Source organism: Lichenostomus cassidix, chromosome 20 (genome assembly GCF_008360975.1).
Source record: "Lichenostomus cassidix isolate B80296 chromosome 20, HeHo_3.0, whole genome shotgun sequence".
In the NCBI taxonomy this organism is placed as follows: domain Eukaryota; kingdom Metazoa; phylum Chordata; class Aves; order Passeriformes; family Meliphagidae; genus Lichenostomus; species Lichenostomus cassidix.
Window position 1 is genome coordinate 12,075,240 of NC_139500.1, and position 19,948 is coordinate 12,095,187.

General features: G+C 55.6%; 2 protein-coding genes across 3 annotated transcripts; both read right to left on the reverse strand.

The window, feature by feature from the left end:
• Positions 1 to 3,774: 3,774 nt before the first annotated feature.
• Positions 3,775 to 8,429, reverse strand: E2F1 (E2F transcription factor 1). Its single transcript, XM_085078986.1, has 7 exons — positions 7,996 to 8,429; positions 7,068 to 7,158; positions 6,283 to 6,502; positions 5,769 to 5,921; positions 5,541 to 5,655; positions 5,232 to 5,436; positions 3,775 to 5,021 (listed from the first exon to the last, which is right to left on the reverse strand). Exons 1-7 carry the CDS (start codon positions 8,188 to 8,190, stop codon positions 4,771 to 4,773), a joined length of 1,230 nt encoding a protein of 409 aa, XP_084935112.1. The 5' UTR covers positions 8,191 to 8,429; the 3' UTR covers positions 3,775 to 4,770.
• Positions 8,430 to 12,605: 4,176 nt separating this feature from the next.
• PXMP4 (peroxisomal membrane protein 4) lies at positions 12,606 to 19,888 on the reverse strand. 2 transcript variants are annotated; one of them, XM_085078992.1, is made up of 5 exons: positions 19,630 to 19,888; positions 19,240 to 19,302; positions 18,490 to 18,688; positions 17,329 to 17,588; positions 12,606 to 15,626 (listed from the first exon to the last, which is right to left on the reverse strand). In XM_085078992.1, the coding sequence occupies exons 1-5, from the start codon at positions 19,758 to 19,760 to the stop codon at positions 15,617 to 15,619; spliced, it is 663 nt and encodes a 220-aa protein (XP_084935118.1). In that variant the 5' UTR covers positions 19,761 to 19,888; the 3' UTR covers positions 12,606 to 15,616. The 2 variants fall into 2 exon arrangements, with proteins under 2 accessions (XP_084935118.1, XP_084935119.1); XM_085078993.1 differs by having other exon boundaries at positions 12,606 to 17,588.
• Positions 19,889 to 19,948: the final 60 nt, after the last annotated feature.

The following is a 19,948-nucleotide window of genomic DNA, read 5'->3' on the forward strand; positions in this document are numbered from 1 at the left end:
CCAGGTGGTCCCAGTTCAGTCACTATTCTCTTTAGGATAGCTCTCGTTGCCCCAGGTGGTCCCAACGTGTACACTGCTGGCCCTGGGAAAGCTCTGTTTTCCTCAGTTGGCCCTGGTTTAGCCCCAGTTTGACCACAGGTGGTCCCACTGTGGTTGTGGTGGCCCTGGAGTGGTCCCCTGACAGCCAGGGTGGTTCCAAATGAGTTCTGGTGCTGCCAACTCCTCCATGCCCACAGTGCCAGGCAGCCTTTGCTCTGTGCAGCTTCCCTCTAGAACAATATCCCAGGACCCCCAGAGATGTGACCCTCCCTCCTGCCCCAGCAGGCTGGGCAAGATGAGGAGGAGGAGGAGGAGCTGCACCATCCCTGCCCAGCACAGGCATTTGGAGGCTTGTGCCTGAATACCAGGATTTTACTTACAGAGAAAGGGGCATGAACCAGTTTTCCTTGGATTTTGCAAAATCCCAGGCAGGCTTTGCCTCCCTCAGCACCACCTCTGCTTTCACATGGAGCTCTCCAGGACAGCCTGAGTGCTGAGCTCAGCTCTGCTGAACCCAGGTCTCACACCCAAGCTCCTTCCCTGTCCCAACGTGACTGAGCTGCAGCACGTGGAGTTCCCTCATCTCCTGTTCCCTCAGGGATAACAAGCTCCAAGCTGAGCCCATGGCATCACAGCTATTTTTACCATCTCCCAGCTGTTCCAGGTGTGTGCAAGGCAAAAGAGGTGGAAAAAGCACACCTGGGCCCTGGCAGGGGTATCTGAGGGCTCCAGGGTGCACGTGAGCTCACTGCTCTTGGCACAGGGCTGTCCCTGTCCCCAGGCAGCCAGAGAGGTTCAAGGGCTGGAGGTGCTGAACATGGCCATCATCAAATCAACTGGAATGGGAGCAGGGACAAAACTCAGGCAAGGGATGCAGCAGGCACAGGGGATCACCTTGCCAGCGAGCACAGAAAGGGCTTGGTCAGGCCCTGCCTTGGCTGTGGATCAAAGTCCCCCTTTGGAGGGGCTTCCTGCACTCCCATCTGCTAAAATCCATGCTAGGCACCCGTTGGGCTCCCTCAGATCCAGCATGGAGCCAGCAGGAGTTTCCATGTGGAAAGGAGCAGCCTGAAATTGAGGATGAAGCTCAGGGCAAAACTGCTGTTGGCAGGAAGTAAGAAGTGCTCCCAAATTCCGCAGGTGCTTCCAGAAAGCCTGGAATGGTAGGGAAAGGGGACATGGCCCTGGCTGTGGGGGACACCAGGGCTCTGCTCTGCTCCCCAGCACCCCAACAGGGTGGAACTGAGGGATTAACAGCATCCCAGCAATAAACAATGCTGCAGTTCACTTCCCTGAGTTCCTTCCTTGGGGAAGAAACATGAGAGATTTGGAAGTGGAATTAGGGAAGCGTGGGGTGGGATGCAGAGGCAAGGCAGGACACCCCTTCTATAGAGACCCCAAAACCCTGTAGGACCCTCTGAGGGCGATTAAATTAAAGGTATAAACCCCTTATGGGGAGCACCTAATGCCACTGCCAGCCTGTCCTGGAGTTCATCCCACTGTGGAGCTATCCTGACTGCCCCAAGTCCAAACCCCACAGCACAAGGACTGGAGACCCCAGGGCTGCCTGGGCTCAGCACCGTGGCCAAATCCTGCATGGCATTTTCTGATGCCAATGGAGCCATCAGTGCAGCCTGACAGCACCCTGGGGCTGCATGAACCCATTCCCTGTGTGGTCACACTGGCTGGGAATGGGAGATGGGAGCAGAGAGCCCATGGGGCAGGCAGGATGGGTGCAGGGTGCCCATCTCCTGGGCTGTGTTGGCTTCACCCGAGGAACAAAAGCATCTTTGGAGCAGATAAATAAAACTAGGCAGTGCCTGGGGCTGCTTCCCAAAGCTGCCATGTGCTCTTCCAAAGCAGCTATCAGCTCCCTCTCCAGCGATCTGAAATAGCAGGAGGGAAGCCCTTCAGCTGCATCATGAATCATCCTGGGAGGCAGAGTGGTTATTTTTACGGTGCTGTGGCTCACGTGGAGCTGCCAATGCAACCCCCAGGGATGGGCTGTGCTGCCGCAGAGGGACTCGGCCCTGTCCCTCCCAGGGCTGCTTTCATGGAGATTGGGAATCCCAGGGGTTCAGCATCCCAGGAGGTTCCCTGTGAGGGAAATGGGATGGGGATGCCATCAGAGAGGTTTGGCTTTGCTCAGAGAAAGAGGTAAATCTCTGCTGCTGCTGGGGGTTGGCTGGCTGTGGGAACAGCCCTGTGCAGCTTGGGATGGCAGTGTAAGTCCTCTCCCCACTCCCTGTGCCTCCTGGCTCCCCTGAAAAACAACTCCTGGACCGGGCTCTCTCTCCTCTTTGGGATCATTGCAGATCACCATCATCCTCCATCACAATGGAACCGAGCAGGGGAGAGGAGGATGGATGGATGGCTGGATGGCTGGATGGAGAGGAGTTGGCATATGGCTGGGCTGGGCACCCCACAGTCAATCATAAAACCTTCGGCACTTGTCACCTCAGGTGACAAACATCGACCTTGCAGTGAAGGACACAGCAGGCAGGACCAGGGTCAATTCCCACCCACCTGCTCCCTTGTCTTCCTGCCCTGGCTCTGTGGGGCAGGAATCCCATGGATCGGAGCAGCAGGAATCCTGTTGCAGTGCTAGTGTTGCAAGCACCAGCTCTTCCCGCTCAGGCACAGGGGTCACCCATGACAGCCTGTTGTGCCACTGCCCTCCTGGGCGCTGGTTTGGAGATGGCAGGGCCCTGGCTGGCTCTGCTGCCACGCTCTGGAAGGCTGCGAAAGCTGGGAAAGGGCATGGTGTGTGGAGCTGGGCTGTGGGGTTTGGCACCCTACACCTGCACTCTGCCATCCACATGTGTCCGACTGTAAGAACAATCCAGCAGCAGCACAAGGAGCCGGGGACTGCCTCAGGGGTGGGAATAGAGGCACAAGGATGCAGGCAGGAGGCCAGGCAGCGGTGATGGGCTCTCTGTGCCACCCAGCAGCTTCCAGCAGCCTGGCCAGAGCCTGGGATCCCATTCCCTGCTGGTGTAAGAGCAGGGTGAGCTTACACAACCGGGTCAGGGTGAAATATTTATCAGGCTGTTTAAAGAAAAACCAGGCAGGAGGCTGGGCAGGAGGGGAGAAAGTGCACAAACACAAGCAGGAAGCAGCAGGTCCCTGGCTGCCACTGGGCAGTGGCCATGACCCCTGAGCCTGTTCCTGGCTGCCAGGGGGGCCATGGCACTCCTCCCTGGGGGTCCCCAATGCCCCTCAGTCCTGGTGTGCTGCAGAGACAATCAGGGCACTCAGGGTCAGGGCTGCCGCTGGCAGACAGTGTGTCCCCAGTGAGCAAGGACACAGGGACCTCGAATTTTGGGCCAGAAACTAGTGCCAGCAGGTGCCTTGAGGCAGCACCAAGGGCTGGGGTGAACAGGGGAAGCTGGGAACGCAGGGGATGCATGGACTGGCTTCATATCAGCCTCATGCTGCAGCCACAGCCAGGGAAATGCTGCCCCAAAACCAGCGGGAAGGTGAGGAGGGGACCAGGCAGGACCAGCCAAGTGGGGACAGGACCTGCTGAAAGGGAAGCAATCCCCATCCAGACCCCACCCTCTGTGCAACCAAGGACCAAAGCACCTCTTGCAGCCCCAGGTATGGACATACCTGGTCATGTATTTCATGTTCCAACTGGAAAACAGACGCCAGAATAACCCCAAACCTCTTGGTTTCTCAGCTGAGGTCCCCACCACCTCTCACAGCCCCAGGCACCTGAGCACAGCCCAAAGGCAGAGTCAGTAGAAACCTTTATTAAACACAAAGCTCAGAGGAACACAAGCTTGTTAAATGGCAGTAAAAGTGAAAGTGCGTCTCCAGGCTCCCCTGCCCTCCTCTCCCAGCCCCAGTGGCCTGGGCAGGGGGAGCCAGAGCCGAAAGGCTGGGTGGCTGCACAGGGAGTGGAAGAAAAGCCTGGAGACAGCGTTGGGTGCTCACCTGCAGAGATGCTCCCCCTGTGTGTCCCCTGAGGGGACATGCACATGGTCCCAGGGCCACCAGCCCCATCCAGCCCCGTCCCCACTCCCGCAGCCACCTGCCACAGCCATGGCCTTGCCAGCCCCCTTTTGGACACAAGCAAAGCCAGGATGTGCTGGTGAGACCCTGGTGGCACCCTTTGTGTCCCACCAGCACCAGCACTGTCCTCCTGCTCCCTCCTGCCCCCTCCATGTCCTGGGAGAGCTCCCACACGCCATAAATAATAAATAAATACCCCACGCTCAGCCAGGCCGTGGGCAGCCCCCCATGCAGGGGGACAGCCCTGACCCAGCACCCCCCACATCTCCACCACCCCCTCCCAGCACAACAACAACTCTCAGCACCCCCACTCTGCTGTACAGCCCCCCCAAACCCCCATGGAAATGAAACGCTGTCCCCAGGGGACAATAATAAATTAATCAAATCAGTAATCTATACACAGGACTGCTTAAAGCTCTGGAATGGGCGCCCAGGGGGCAGTGGCTCTGCCCTGGGCAGTTCCCCCCTGATCAGGGCCCTGTGGGAGGTTCCCTGAAATGGGAACCCCACCCTGGCATCCCCTTTGTGGGGCTGGAATTGGGGATGCCACGGCCCTTGCCAGGCTGAGGGGGCTGGAGGGATAAGAAGAAAATATTGCAAAAAAGGGATGGGGGAGAACGGTGGGCGCCGAAGCCAGAGGGGCTGCCCTGCCCTGCCCACCCTGCCAGGGCTGCCCCATCCTCTGGCAGCTCCCCTGAGCACCCAGACACAACTTCAGAAGTCCAAGGGGGTGAAATCCCCAAAGTTGCAGTCGAAGAGCTCGCTGATGCCCTCACCCTCCTCCAGCCCAAAGTGATAGTCCTGCGCCTGCAGCGGCGACAGGTTGATGAACTCATCGGCCAAAAATCCTGCCAAGTCCTCCCTGCTCTGCTCCAGCAGGATGTCCATGGAGGCCAGTGGGGACAGGCTCACCTCCTCCTCCGGGCTCTTGCCGGGCAGCGTGCTTGGCCCTGGCAGCAGTGTTTCTGTGGGGATGGAAAGCAGCGGTAAATCCCTCAATACTCACCAAATAAACCCCAAAAAAGCTCTTTTGGCTATGGAAAACCTGCCTTCCCACCTCCCTGCCTTGCTGGGGTGCCCAATCACCATCCCAGCTCCTTGCTCATGCCAACAGCAGAGGGACTGATGAGAGCCACGGTGCCACCACACCAGCTCCCTCGTGTCCCCAGCCCCACCTTGCTCTCCGGGCAGCAGCGGCATGTTCACATCCTGGGCGGGATGCAGGAGCTGGGAGGCTCTGGGCTGTGAATGGCTGGGAGAAGAGTCCTCTGCAGGGGCTTTGAAGGGGCTCTTGACGGGGCTGCAGACCCCCGAGCTGTCCTCGGGGCAGAGGAACACATCAATGGGGCCCTGAGTGCTTCGCACGGAGACCTGGAAAGCCTGGGGGAAGGGGACAGCAGTGAGATGAGGTGGCACAAGGATGCCCAGGAACACCAGGCTGTGCAGGGGGGTCAGAGGGAGAGCAGAGCCTGACTCCAACTCACCTCCGCTGGGTCCGAGACCTGCAGCTGGGTCTCTGGGGGGGCTTTGATAACCATCACCATTTGCTCCGCGGGGTCCACAACGCTGCGGAGGTCCTGGCAGGTCACATAGGCTGCGGTGGGGCGCGTCAAGGAAGGGACACGGGGATGTGGGCTGAGAAAGCCTGCTTGTGACACCGGGGCTCAACCACAGCCGCCACCCAGCCAGCCCCACCCATAACCAAAGGATATTGCTGGTTGGCGGGGTCCTCGGTGAGCAGGCGCAGCTGCACCGTGCACATCTGGATGAGGTCATCCAGCTGCCGCTCGGCTGCCTGCAGCTCCCGCAGCTCCTTCTCCAGCAGCCGGTGCCGCCCGGGTGCTCCCACGGTGGCCTGGCTGCCCCTGGGGAGCACCACATCCGTCAGGAGCCAACCCCCACAGCTTCCTCTGCCCCACCCAGGCCTGCCCACATCCCACCCCACACCCAGGGAATCAGCCGTGCAGGGATTTTGTAGTAGGGCACTCCCCGAGGCTGGATGCAGCCCCCTATGACTTGGGGGGGGCAAGGGGGACTCGCAGGTGACACAGAATAGCTACACTGCTCAGGAGTCACCTGCTATTGAGCACAGCCCTCACCCACAGAGAGCCAACACTTGGCCTGTGAGCAAAGCCCTGGTGACCCACCCTGAAACTCTGCACCTAAGTAAGACCCTCCCCCACCCCGGGGAACAGCCAGCACAGCCCCACGAGCCAAGGGACATACAGCCACTGGATGTGGTTCTTGGACTTCTTGGTGATGAGCTGGATGCCCTCCAGGACATTGGTGATGTCGTAGATGCGCCTCTTCTGCACCTTCAGCACCTCGGCCGCCCAGTTGAGATCCACCACCCCATCTGGGGACTGGCTCAGCAGCTCCAGGAAGCGCTTGGTGGTGAGGTTCAGCGAGGTTTCATAGCGGGACTTCTCTCCAGGAGACTTTGCCCCTGCCAGATGCCAAGGACAAGTCTCATTGAGCCAGAAGGGAAACCCAGAGCTGGAGATGAGAGGTCACAAAACTCCTGCCATGCCTGCAGGGGGCTTGTGGACTAGTGGCACCCCAAAACCAATCTGTTTTCTCAGGGTGATGGGGTGAGCTCCCAAATCCTCCATGGGAAGGATTTTGCAGGACCTAGAATAGGCTGTGACACTTGTGACCACAGCTGTGGTTGTGACACCGAGATGCCAGGCAGGGCTCTGAGGGGGATAAGAGTGTCCTCCTGGGACACTGCACCGACACGATGCTGGCAGCTCCAGCTCCATCCCACAGGGAGGGGACAGAGCCAGTGGGGTGCCCAGCAGATGGGCAGGACAACCATGCCACCAGCACAGGGCACAGCAGTCAGAGTGGACAGTGGACAGAACAGGCCAACCCCCTGGCCAGCCCCTCCAAACTGGCACAAAGGGACTGGCAAAAGCTGCCAGGGATGAGCCTGTGGGAGCAGAGTGGGGCTGCTGGAGCCCTGCTCTGAGCTGGGCTGGCAAGGGGAGCTGGGGGAGTGCAGCTGGTACCTTTAGAAGGGTTCCTGGCCTTGCCCCGGGCCACTGGCAAACTCTCTGCTATGTACTGGTGATCAGTCTCCAAGTTCAGCTTCCTCTTCACCTGCAAGGAAAGGGGTCAGCAGAGGGACAGCCACCGCCGGGGCTCCACTGGTGACGGAGGGTTTGTGTGAGGAACCCCCCAGGGAATCCCCCCCGAGAACTGTGGGGTACAGACACCCCAGATGCCGGCAGGAAGGGGTTGACAGGAGCTGCCACACACCCCGGCGAGGCTCGGGGGCTATCCCAGCTGCGGGGGGGCCTGCCACGCTGCGGGGAGCGCCCCAAAGCCGGCGTGGGCCGTGGGTGGGGAGGCAAACACAGCCCAGCGCCCGGGCCTGCGGCTTCCGGAGCGGCGGCGGGGCAGGGCCGGCCCGGCAGGTGCTGCGTGGCACGGCCCGGCCGTACCGCCTGGCACCGCCGGGAGCACCCGCACGGGCTGGCACGGAGCAGGGCACGGCACAGAGCACGGCACAGCATATGGCACAGCACGGGGCACAGCGGGGAGCAGTGCAGCCCGGCCCGGTATAGAGCCCTGTCCCTATAGAGCACGGCTCGCTATACAGCCCGGCTCGGTATGGCACGGCTCGCTATACAGCACGGCTCGCTATACAGCCCGGCTCGGTATGGCACGGCTCGCTATACAGCACGGCTCGCTATACAGCCCGGCTCGGTATGGCACGGCTCGCTATACAGCACGGCTCGCTATACAGCTCGGTACGTGGCCGGGCCCAGTGTACAGCCCGGCTCGGTGTAGCCCGGTCGGATACACGGTCCGTTCGGTACACAGGCGGTTCGACGAGGCCCAACACTGCACAGCCCGGGACACAGCCCGGCCCCGCCGGTCCCCGGAGCCCCCGCCCGCCCCCCGCCCCCTCCCCATCCCACTCGCGGGGGTTACCGGCGGGCGGCCCAGCGCGGGCCGTCTGGGCGCGGCGCCGGGGCGGGCGGGCTGCGGCGTGGCGAAGAGCAGGAGGTCGGTATCGGGGTGGCCGCCGCCCGCGGGCTCATCGGCGGCGGCGGAGACGATGAGGAGGTGCGGGGAGGCGCTGCCCAGCAGCGCCGCCAGCCCCGCCGCGCCGCCCGCCGCCGCCATGGCTCACATGGCAGCCGGTGCCGCCGGTGCGGCGGGCGGCGCGGCGGGCAGGGCGCGGACAGGGGCGCGGCCCATGTGCGGGCGCGGGGCCGCTCGGCTCCAGCTCCGGCTCCGCTCGGCTCCGCTCCGCGCCCGCCGCCGGATTGTTCGGCGCGCCGGCCCCGCGCGCCTTTGCGCGCCAAATCCTTTTTGCCGCGAAAAGCGGCGCGAGCCGCCCCGCCGGCCCCCCATTGGCTGCGCCCGCCGCGGCGGGGAGGAGAGGGCGCGCTCCCATTGGCTGCGGCGCGCGGGGCGGCGGGCGGTGCCGCGCGACCATTGGCGGGCGGGGGCCGCGCTGACAGGCGGCCAATCGGCGGCGCCGCGTCTGGACGGCGGCCAATGGGAGCGCGGCTCGGGGACGCGGCGTGGGTGCGAGGGCGGCGGGCGGTGCGAGTGTCCCCCTGGTGTCCCCTGCCGCCTCCCTGTTTGTGTCCCCTCTTGTGTCCCCCTGCCGTGACCCGCCGCGGGTTTCCCGCTCCCAACCGGCCCCGGCTCCCGATTTGCCCACCCGTAGGGGTTTTAAGCCTCAGGAAGAGCCGGTGACGGCCCGGGCTCAGCCCCGCCGGGGTGATGGGCTTCCGGCTGCGGGCGCAGCTGCTCCCCGCTCCGGATGGCCCGGGAGGACAGCGGCACACACCCACGAGCAAAGTTCATATCGCTCCCCTGCCCTGCGGACTCTGCCCACCCACGGGTGTCACCGGTGGGGAAGAGGGTGGCTTTGGGCTCTGCGGGCTGTCCCAGGCTGCCTCCCGTAAGTTCCACTTCCCCGGGGGTGACAGCAAGCCCAGCATGACCCGGGCCCATGGCTCCCCCCGGCAGCAACGCCTTGCTCTGTGGGGCATCAATGTGCGCTCAGCTGTACTGGGGCAGGAGCTCGCTGCAGGGTGGGGCAAAAGCTGTTTGCAGGACTTTTGTCTAAAACTGTTGGAGGGATGAAGGGGTGAGTTCAGGGCTGTTCATCCTCCTTGTTCAAAGAAGCCCCGAGCCCACGGATGAGAATGTCGGGCAAGTCTGGAGGCTTCAGGTTTTGATGCTGCTCCAAGGGTCCAGCGTGAAGGGGAAGACTGGGATGCTGCAATCTGCTCCATCCGTTCGCTGGATGATTCACGGCATTCTGTGTTTCCAAACACCAAACAGCTGTGGATCTCGGCAGCTCCTTCAGCACTGGCTGATAACCCCTTGCAGGGCAGAGGAAAAGCTCTGCTGGGAGCACGACCTGTACTTGACCGTGCCAGCAGCTATCTCTGGCCGTGGCCAGGGAGAGGCAAGGACAGAGGGATGGCAGACGGAGACGGGAGTGGCCCCATATGCTGAGAGAGATGAGAGTCCACCCACGAGACACGGGACAGGCAGCTCCCACCACTGGTATCTCCTGCCTGCAGGACACTGATAACCTCCTGCTGCATGAGGAAGCAAAATTAAAAAGGAAAAAAATACATCCTGCTAATAATAAATTTAAAAAGCATTTAAATATTAGGCCTTTTCCGGGGCTCGGACTTGGGGAAGCTCATGAGGAACGTGTGGAGCAGGGTCTGAGCCAGGCACCCAAACCCTTCTGAGCCGAGCCCAGGGTTTCACCCCTCTGTGCCCCCCAGGAGCTGCCCCTCGTGTCCCCAGGGGTCGAGCACAGTGGCCCCCAGCCCCTTTCTGCTGCCAGGCAGGGCTGTGAGCCAGCGCTGGCTCCTGCCCCAGTCCCCCTGCCAACCCTCCAGCAGTGCGTGGGATGCAGGAGGCATTCGCAGGGATGAGTTAACTCCTCTGCTGCGGAGCAGATCCTGACATGCAGTGCCCCTGTGCTGGCCTAACAGGTTTCTGGCTTTAAAGGATTTTATGCTGGATACTTTGGCAGTGGCTGCAATTCCCCTGAGGACAGCCAACGCGGAGCAGTGCTGTGATTTCCCTGGATCCCTACATCCTTAAATAGAGCAGTAACATGGTGCGTGTCCGTGACCAATCAAATCAACCCGCCGTGCCTCATTTCTTCATCAGCAGAGAGCAAATGGAAACGTTGCCTTGCTTAAAGGGAATTAATACAGTTAATTAACACTTGGCCCTTCTAATATTCCAGGGCCCGCTCTCCAGAGCCCTTCCACTGCAATATCATCATTACTGTGAAGCATAAGCAACAGTTAGACCAGATGTTTGCACACAGTTAATGCTTCTTCCATCTGGGGAGGGGGGAAAAGGCAATCCCAGCAGCCGGGCGGGAGCGCATGGCTGGCGGTGCTCTCCCCATCCCTGGGGAGCCTCAGCCCGGCGCTTCCTGGGATGAGGCAGGGTTTGGGACACAGCTGCTGCACCAGCTGCTCCCGCTCAGCTCACAAAGGCTGGGTTCAGCCCCCCCTAATTCATGCAGGAGCTTATTCAGGGGGAGCAGGCTCTGCCCCCTCTCCCGGAGGCTGCGCTGCAACTTCTCCAAGGCTTTCAGTGCTGGCGGCGGGAAAAGGGGCGGCTGTGGAGACAAATGAAAGGCAAACGCTGGTGGGAGAAGGGCGGGCAGGGGCTCTCCTTGCATGTGGATGAGGGAAAGCAGATGAATCCTGTCTGCTGCACAGCTGCAGCCTCCCCCCAGCCCTGCCAGCCCTGCTAAGGAGTGCAGGCGTGCTCCCAAGATTAGCTGTCTGGCAGGTGCTGTTCACAGATAAAGTCCTGTCTGCACGACTCCACTCACTCCTGGAGAGGATCAGGAAGGTTGTTTAGACACTTTGTACCCCAGCAGGATTTAGCTAGCAGCAGTCACTGAGTTGGAGTGGATTTGGGTGCGGGATAGACTCAGGGCAAGGGCTGTCTGCTGGGAGAAGTCTGCAGGTGGAGCCAGAGCTGGTACCTGGGCTGGAAAATCATCTCCTGGCAGTGGGAGAAGGCAGGAGGGCTGGCAGGATGCAAACCTGCACTCCCGTGCTCAGTTAAGAGCAGCATGTGGGTGTCCCAGGAGCACATTTACTGTCCCTGTCATCGCAGCTGGTCCTGCCTTCAGCAGTTCCCACACGGACTGTGCTGAGCTGTCACATGGAATGTCTGCAGGGCGTGAAGGGGAGCAGGACCTTCCTGGGGTCTCCTCCCCACGGCCCTGTTCCCAGTTAATTGATTTGTTCACAAGATGGGGAGTTGGCAGAGTGGCACAGTGTCCCTGTGGTGGGGACAGGCAGCTGGGGAAAGCCCAGAGCCCCCCCAGTTCTGCTGCCCTGACCCTACTGCCCCCCATCTCCATCACCTGAGCCATCACCACTGTTCTGTGGAAGCCAAAGCCATTTTTTGGTAGCACAAACTGAGCATCTAAAGCTGGCTTGTGGCAGAAGGGAGCAGCCCTGCTTTAGGTGTCTCCTCAGATCCCAATCCCAAAAGCCAGGCAGTGCCTCCTCTCTGGCATTTTTTACAGAAGACTCCACCAGCCCTTCCTCTCCAGGACACCCAGCTCCTCTCCTGGATGCTGGGCACAGCAGACTCAGCTCTGGGATTTCCTCCCCTCAGATGGTGGCATCTGTTTGTAAAGCTCCCACCATGCAGAGCCGCTCAGTGGAAGTGATGAGCTCAGAGCCCATTCCCCTCCTGCTCTGCTCTTCACACCCAGCCAGGGCAGTCTCATCTCAGCCTCCAGAGCACCTCAAACACTGAAAGCCACTCCATTCCACAAGGCTCCTCCATTTCCTTCACTCCAGCCTGACAGAGGAATGGAGAGGATGAGGTGCTTCTTGGGAGCCTGGGGGTTATCAAGGGGTGATTTGGGAATATGCCAAGCTTTACTTCCCAGCAGGCTCAGGGCATGGTCACTGGCACTGAGAGCCCAAAAGGCAGCTAAAGAGTCAGAACAAAACCTACAGGTCACCAGAGTGTCACCTGGAGCAGAACAAGGGCTCAGACAGACTATGAGGCTTTGTGAGGAGGAAAAAAACTCTTGAAAGTGGGACTGGTATCAGTTTGGAGGTGTTCATTTGGTTCTCATGGGCCCAGGTTGGACACTGCAGTATTCCAGCAGCTTACAAAGCTGGAGGCTTGGTCTTACAGACACTCAGGGATTGCTCCATCCCCACTACCACAGCTGTCACCTCTACAGCACATTCCCTCAACTTTGAGCTTTGAAGAGACAACAAAATCATCCATAGACATCCTTATTTTCTCTATTTGTGTATGTCATGTATAAAACAACAAGAAATAGGGGGTGACAGCCAACCCCATTTGTTTCTGAGTTGGGATCCTTTGCCCTGCAGGAATTCAATCTGTGGTCAAAGCAACTCTGGTGTTGTCTCCAAGGTGGAGCACAAGCAATGCCAAAAATGCACCTTATGCATGGCTTCTCTACATCCAGGACTACAGACAAGCAATAGTCAAGCCTTGCTTCAAATACTTTAGCTTAAAAATGACACTAAAAAGAGACAAAAAATTAGGTCTTTTATTCTTAGAGAAAGCACAGTATTGTCATATTCAAAGAGTGATTATACAGAAATATTGACAAGAAGGTAATTTATAGTCGACAGAGCTACATCAACAACCCACTGCCCCCTCTTTTTATTATTTAAACCCAAAACCAGATATTTCTACAAGCATTCTGATCAGTGTCACACAAGTTACCTGAGTTTATGTTCTTAATTTTATTCTACCCTGGCAGAAAACCAGGGCCTGGATTACACAGCAATTATGAACACAAAATACATAATACATATCAAAAGCAGAGGTAATAATACTTGTGTTATAATGTTTTTCGTTTGTTTTTCTCCCTCCTCATTACTGGAGACATGAAAATTCTTCTAAGTAAAGAAAAAGGTTACCTCCTCCACCAATCTGGTAGGAACACACAGGTTGAAAACTCAAGATTAACACCCCTAAAATATTAACAGTGGCAGACAGACATTACACCTTATTTCCCCTCCTCCCTTATCTTCTAGGTTTCGAAAGCAGCATCAAAACCCACATTCTGCTCAGGCTGGCATGAGCCAGGACAACAAACACAACCTGACAAATAGGGAGCAGCACATGGCTTGGGGTATTATCCAAAGGTCACCTTTGTGCTGATGCAGGGAAAACGAGTTGGGAGTCCCAGCAGTTTCTCCTGGGTGAGGGATCTGCACAGGGTTCTGGTTTCTCCAGCAGCACCAGGTGGCTGCAGAGCTCAAAATGCACAGAAATGCCCCATGGATCCTGCTTTGGGTCTCTTTCACCAGCCAGGGATCATCCCTGTGCTTCTACCCAAACCCAGCTCAGTTTAAAGCAGAGCTTGACCGACTCTACCAGGGCAGGAAAGTGTCACAGCACCAATATCAAAGCATCTCTGCAGTTTCTCCACCCTGGCACAAGGTGCCCAGAGAAGCTGTGGCTGCCCCTGGATCCCTGGCAGTGTCCAAGGCCAGGCTGGACAGGGCTTGGAGCAACCTGGGATAGTGGAAGGTGTCCCTGCCATGGCAGGGGGTGGCACTGGGTGATCTTTAAGGTCCTTTCCAACCCAAACCATTCCATGATTTTATGATAAATGTCCTGAACAGAGACACTGTCATGCTGCAGACAGAGGTTTCCACCTTCCAGCAGCCCCAGCCTCCTTGAGCCCTTCTCTGCAGCACTGAATGGACAAACACAGCTTTTCCTCCCAGAAATATCCTCCCCTGCACTGCCAGCATCAAACACAGCACAGAAAACCTTCCCTAACCCAAATGTCAAGCAGCTGTCTAATTTTCACCTTTGTTAAATAATGTAATTGTCCCGGAAAGGGTTCTCCAGCCAGCCCCAGAGCCAGCCCCAGCACAAAGCTGTCCTCCAAAGGGAAGGGAAGCACAGTGGGTATGCCAGGGCAGCAGGCAGCGGCAGTAAATAACCCTGAGCCTGCTTTGTTCCTTCATAAAATAAATGATTAATAGCCCAGGAGAGTCAGTCTGCTTGAAAAGCTCAGGCTTGCTGAAAACTTTTGATCAGTTTCATTCATTAACCTTTAAAACTGCCTCTAAGAGAGGCTTAAAATCCGAGGGAGAAGCATCATTTTAAGATCTTGGATTTTATCCAGTAATCGTAACTTTTGACCAACTGAGCTAAGATTGAGACACTCTGCTCCTTTTTACAGACACTCAGCATCAGTCAGGTGTCAAGGAAGAAATAACAAGGGAAAATAAAGTTGCTGTAGACAAACAACCCCATATTCATCTTAAAATTCAAAACCAGTCAGGGCTGGGGGGAGAAAATAACCCTTCTTTGTGATTCTTAAGCACTTGGCCGACTCGCAGGTGGCTTCCCAACTGTCTCTTTATTTCTTCTGCTTTTAATGCTAATAAAAAAGGAACCCAAACAGGGCACTCAATTCCCCACACAATGCCCTGGGGGAGGGCAGGGAGTGTCACTTCCATATCCCAAAAGTCTGACTCAGACAAATTACTTCTAGTTCACTTCCCTACTACACGCCTGCATTGTTCCAACACCTTGGCAGCAGAAGGGGCTCATCCCCAGCTATCTGGTCCCAGGAACAGCCAGGGGAGCTGATGTCATTAAGGAACTGTCCCAATTACTTCCCTGGGGAAAGCAGGGACTTGCAGCTTAACGTGCTGTCCTGCCCCAGCAGGGAAACCAACCGTCGGCAAACTCCCCAGGGCTGTGCTCCCGGGAGGAGCTGCAGCTTCCAGGGATGGCAGCTGCCCCCTTGAGCTAAAGTGCAGATGGTGGGAGGCTCAGGCACGGTTTGCTTCTAAAGTGGGAGATTCCCGAGAGAAAAAGGGCGTTTTGAATCAAGGATCAGTCATGGTCACTGCTGCCAGGCTGATTCCAGACGCTGGTTTTTGGCTGGGATTTATTTTCTAGAGAGGACAGAGACTCTACAGCAATGGGAAGGTCAGGAAAGGCCACTTGTGCTTCTGGTGGACACAGAGGTGCTTCACCAGCAGCCACAGCAGCACAATTCCCAGCAGAGGAAAATGATTCCACCTCTAAGGGAATCACAAGCCTCTCTAAGAGAAAGAAATACCAGCTACAAATTAAACAGATCAAAAGCTTCTCAGAGACACCCAGCTCACAGAACCAGCCCACAGCATCTTTTGCTGCAATAATTACACATGGTCAAGGATTTGTGAGTTTAATAGTTTTAGGGAGAAATTCCCAAGCCACAGCTGTCAGCTTGTGGAAGGGTTTTCTGAAATCCCATCAAAGCTTGTAGGAATTCAGCAATATTAGCAGAATACCAATGCTCTTATTTGGAACAACATCTGTGATGCTTGAAACACCCAGCAATGGTGGAAATAAAGATGTTTATAAAGGAATCAGACCTCACCTGTAGCTTCAGCAGTTTTTCTGTATTGAATCCTTATACTTATCTATACATAGAAAAATATTTAACCAAAAGAAACAAAGCCAGTTCCTAATTTTACAGCTTTCCCGGGGTCTGATTAAATACTGATGGATGTTTCAATTCAAGTGTTCAGTCCAGACTGTAATAGCAGGTGAAATTAGAAGTTAAAGGGATCATTGACAGTTATTATGACAAAGTATCTTGTTTTTTGAGCACCATGTACATCTCAGATTTGTATGACATGAGTTCAAAGAAAAGTGGAAAAATAAAGAGCAAAGTGGAAAAATAAAAAGCAAAGCAGTCTGAATATGTGCTACAGCAATAAAGGAGTTTAGGAGGACATGGAAAAATAACTTAAGAAGAAATTGAGAATTTTTCTCTACTCAGAAGCTCCCTCAAGTTAAATGTATTGTTTCAGCTGTACATTGCTGAAATTGCCAGAGCCTGGAGGGTAAAGAGTTCAAAGATGATGCAGAGAGCATCAGCAGGATTATGCAATGACATGGGCAGGTCAGGCAAAAGCAGGTGGATAAGTGAAAGTGAACAAACAGGACCAGGGAAGGTGACCAAAACAGTCCCAACTGAGCCAAAAGGGAACAGGGAATTTAGTGATTCTCTTGGAAATATCACCATATCAAACCATTGTCAAGAATTATTTCAGTGCAGATCACTGAGTGGACTGTGTAGTGTTATCTGGCAGTGTGAGTGCCTTGCATTATTGAGTCTGAATTTATTAATTTATTAATTAAAATTAGTTTTTGTGCTTTCTCAACTATCTAGTCAACCTTCTGCCACAGCCCAGGGTGTGCTGCCCTATCCTGGGGCTCAGCAGTGTGTTTTTGACAGGAAGATAATTAATAAATTAATTCATGGCCTCAGCCTGGCTCAGCAATGAGCCTGCACAAACTCCAGGTACAAAATCTGATTCAAATCTGGTTACAGCCAACACACGCCACTGCTGGGCACTGGAGGGCAGATTGGGAACGTCAGAGAAACATTTTTCATGTTGCACCAAAATAAAAGTGCTTGTGCTCCCCTGGACACACAAAGTCCCCAGCATGAAACCTGAGGCCTGCTTGCAGAGGAGCCCAAGTTGTGTAACTGTTTTTGGTATTTAGTTCAAGCTTTTAAGAGCTTTACAAATAAGTTTAAAATAATTACAGGGTGTTCATTAGTGCACTTTACAGAGGCACAGATTCAGCCCAAGTGCATGAAAGAAACCAAGGAAAAATAGTCTTTCCAAGCCTGAATTACCAGGCTTGTACAAAACAATCTGAACAGTTATTCTCACACATTTTCTTGTCTCCCTGAGGGAAAACTCCAGAGGAACTCTCTCAAGGAGCACACAACTGTCCTTGTTATAGTTTAAACAGGATTTCCAGCCATCCACAGCAATCCAGGAATGATGGCCCTGCTTTCAGAGCTCAGCAAGTCCCCCACTCCCTTCACCCCTCAATCACACCATGGTGAGCACAAAAGCACAGAAAAAAACACTTGTAAACATTCAGATGAGCCCTAAAGCATGATTTCATACTCTCCACTTAGTGTCAGGCTGTCATTTTATAAATATATTAGGATTTTTAAAAACAGACCCCAAAGCCATACTTGTAGGGAGAACAAGACTTCTTAAAAAAGACTGCAGCAAGTTTCTGTGGGGTGATTGCTTGCTCGAAAAGGAGCCAAAAGACTGATCAGGACATTTTGGCCTGCAGACAAGAGCCAACTCCGCTTGATAGACGTTAATTTAAAAAAATCACAGGTCAAGAGCAACAGGATAACCTTTTCCCTCAGCTGCTGGTAGATCCCATCCCACTTGGAGGTGATTGACAAGAAGCACCTACTTGCTGTCTGTCCTTTTGTTGTACACGAGGAAGTCAGACAGGTCGTGCCACACCTCACTGTCCTCGTACAGGTAGGTCATGGAGGACTGCAGGGAGGGCTGCAGGGTCTCCTTGTGGTATTCAAAGAGCCACAGCACTGTCCCCCACACCAGGGCAGCCACCAGGGGGAAGGGATCCTGCCTGGGCTGGGGGATGTAGCCCTTCTGCACAGCCAGCCGGGCCAAGCCGAACAGGATCCGGGACAGCAGGTACATGATGATCTGCAGGAGGAGAAATCCACAAAGCAGGGGTGAGTGCTGAGCACAGCCAGCTCCAGGGAGTCACAAGTGACAGGCCAGCCAAGAGGGGTGGGAACAGCTCACCCACTTCAAAGGGAACAGGCTGTAATTTCCCCTATCAGCAGCCTGCAAAACCACAGGTTTGTGTCTTCCTCACATCCTCAAAGTCCTGCTGCTCTGATTTAGCAATCACCAAGCTGCACTTCATGCAACACATCTGTGCAGTTGCACAATTCCTGTGTTTTCTCACTTAATGCCACCTCAGAGGGTGCTGATGGAACAGTCCCAGAGCAGTCCTGCCAAGCAGGTGTGAACTCAGGAGTCTGGACACAGCCTAACACCAGACTTAAAGCCTGGCTTAAATCGAGCACTTGGAACTAATCTGTATCTCTGTGTTTTACTCAATAGTTTGTGACTGTGTGTTAACAACCTGCTTTAAATCCAACAGTCCCTGAGCAGCTTTTGTCTGTTTAACCAGTTTAGCTGTTAGTTTAACCTGTTTGTGCTCTACACTCACAACACTCAAGCTAAAGGGTTTAACCCTGTGATGGACAGACCAGGAGCACACAGGCAGTGACCACAGCTCAAGTGACAGATGGGATAACCCCACAGCTTTGGATCACCTGACTGCCTTCCTAAGAATTCAGTGCAGCCCTGAAGGCAAACCTGGGCTTCCAGCACCCCAACTGCCCATGCTGCTCAGGGAGACACACAAGCACCTCTGGGATTTGAGCACAGAGCAGTCAAAGCAGCAATTTGTACAAAGCATACAATGAAAGAGCAATGCTATGTGGTCAAAACCACCAGAAACTGGCTCCACCAGCCACTTCCTAGTACACCTGCTGTTCTTCTGGCCAAAGAAACTCCCACCAAGTGCCTTTACCTGGCTGTTGATGGGATTGTTGTCACCGAACACCAGCCAGCCCCCAATGCAGGCTGCAAGGAAAGAATGAAATGGGATTTTTTTCCCCTGCAGCTGGGACTGTGTTGCCAGGAGCCCCTTGTAGGTGAACACAAAATAAGCCAAGTTCCGGGAATGAGCATACGTAGCCTGGGCAATGGATTTCAGTTTCTCCCTTAAACTGAAGGAGAGAAGCAGACCATTAGGAGAGGGAAAAGACTGGAACCCTGCACTCACTCAGCCTGGTCACTACACCCCTGACCTGCACTGACAGCTTGGGGATCCCAGACTGTCTTGGGATGGAAGAGAAATCCCCTCACCTCTGGCTCAGCCATCAGAGCATAGCCCTGCCCAGACTGTGGACTGTGCTTTTCTCTCATTTTGTGCCTATTAAAACAGCCCTTTTAATTTTTGGGGTTTTTTTTTGCTAAATGCAAACCTCTGGCACTCAGGCAAAGGCACAACGTGCATTGCCATAGCCTGGGTTTCCAGATTTCAACACAGAACAGAACATTGCTCTTGGCGTTTGCTAATTCCCCCTCTGGTTCTCATCACCATGAGTGATTAAACCCCTCAAATATATACATTTGTGTGTACTTCACTATCAGGACAAGGCTCAAGCACGGCTCACACATCCTTCTGCTTTTAAACTCTCTGGAAACATGAAACTCGGACAGTGGGGATGAAAACATTCTGAGCAGTAACGCAGAAATACAGAATTAGCGCTCATACCTTCCACTCTTGAACAAGAAAGTCATCACCAGGGCGTGTGGGGCACGGATTTTGGCTCCGTAACTGCAGAAACGGACACACAAGCCATAAATTTTGTTTTATAGTATGAAATTACTATATTTCTATTCTACTGACAGCCGGAAAAAGCTACTTAAGCAAATATCTGTTACTTTTAAGCCAATCCAGCAGCAGCAGCAGCACAGCAGACGGGGAGGAGTCCAGCCAGAGGAGCACCCGCAGCACAGCGAGCCAGGCGCGAAGGGAACCCCAACCCAGCCCAAACCACCCCAAACTGCAGGTGAGGGAAGCGGAATGGCCTGCCCCGCACCGCGCCTCAGCATCGCCACCGACCGGGGGCCGAGACCGCACCGTCCCGGGCCCCACACTCACACGGCACCATTGCGGAAGCCCTTGAGGACGGCGAGCGCGGCATGGTAGCGGCGCTGCTGCAGGAACGCGTTGACAGCGCGGAGCAGAGCGCGCAGCCGATCCACACCGCCCGCCATGGCCCCGCCGGCCATGGCACCCTGCCGCACGCCGCTTCCGGGGGCGCTGCCCCTCCCAACGCGCCCATAGGCTCTCGCGCCTGTCAATCAGCGCCCTCGGCCAATAAGCGACACCACCTCAGCCTCCCATTAGTGCGGCGCGTCTGCCCTGCAGCCAATGGGGGCCGAGCAAGGCGTCCCGCCCACCCGCTCCGTGAGGCGGC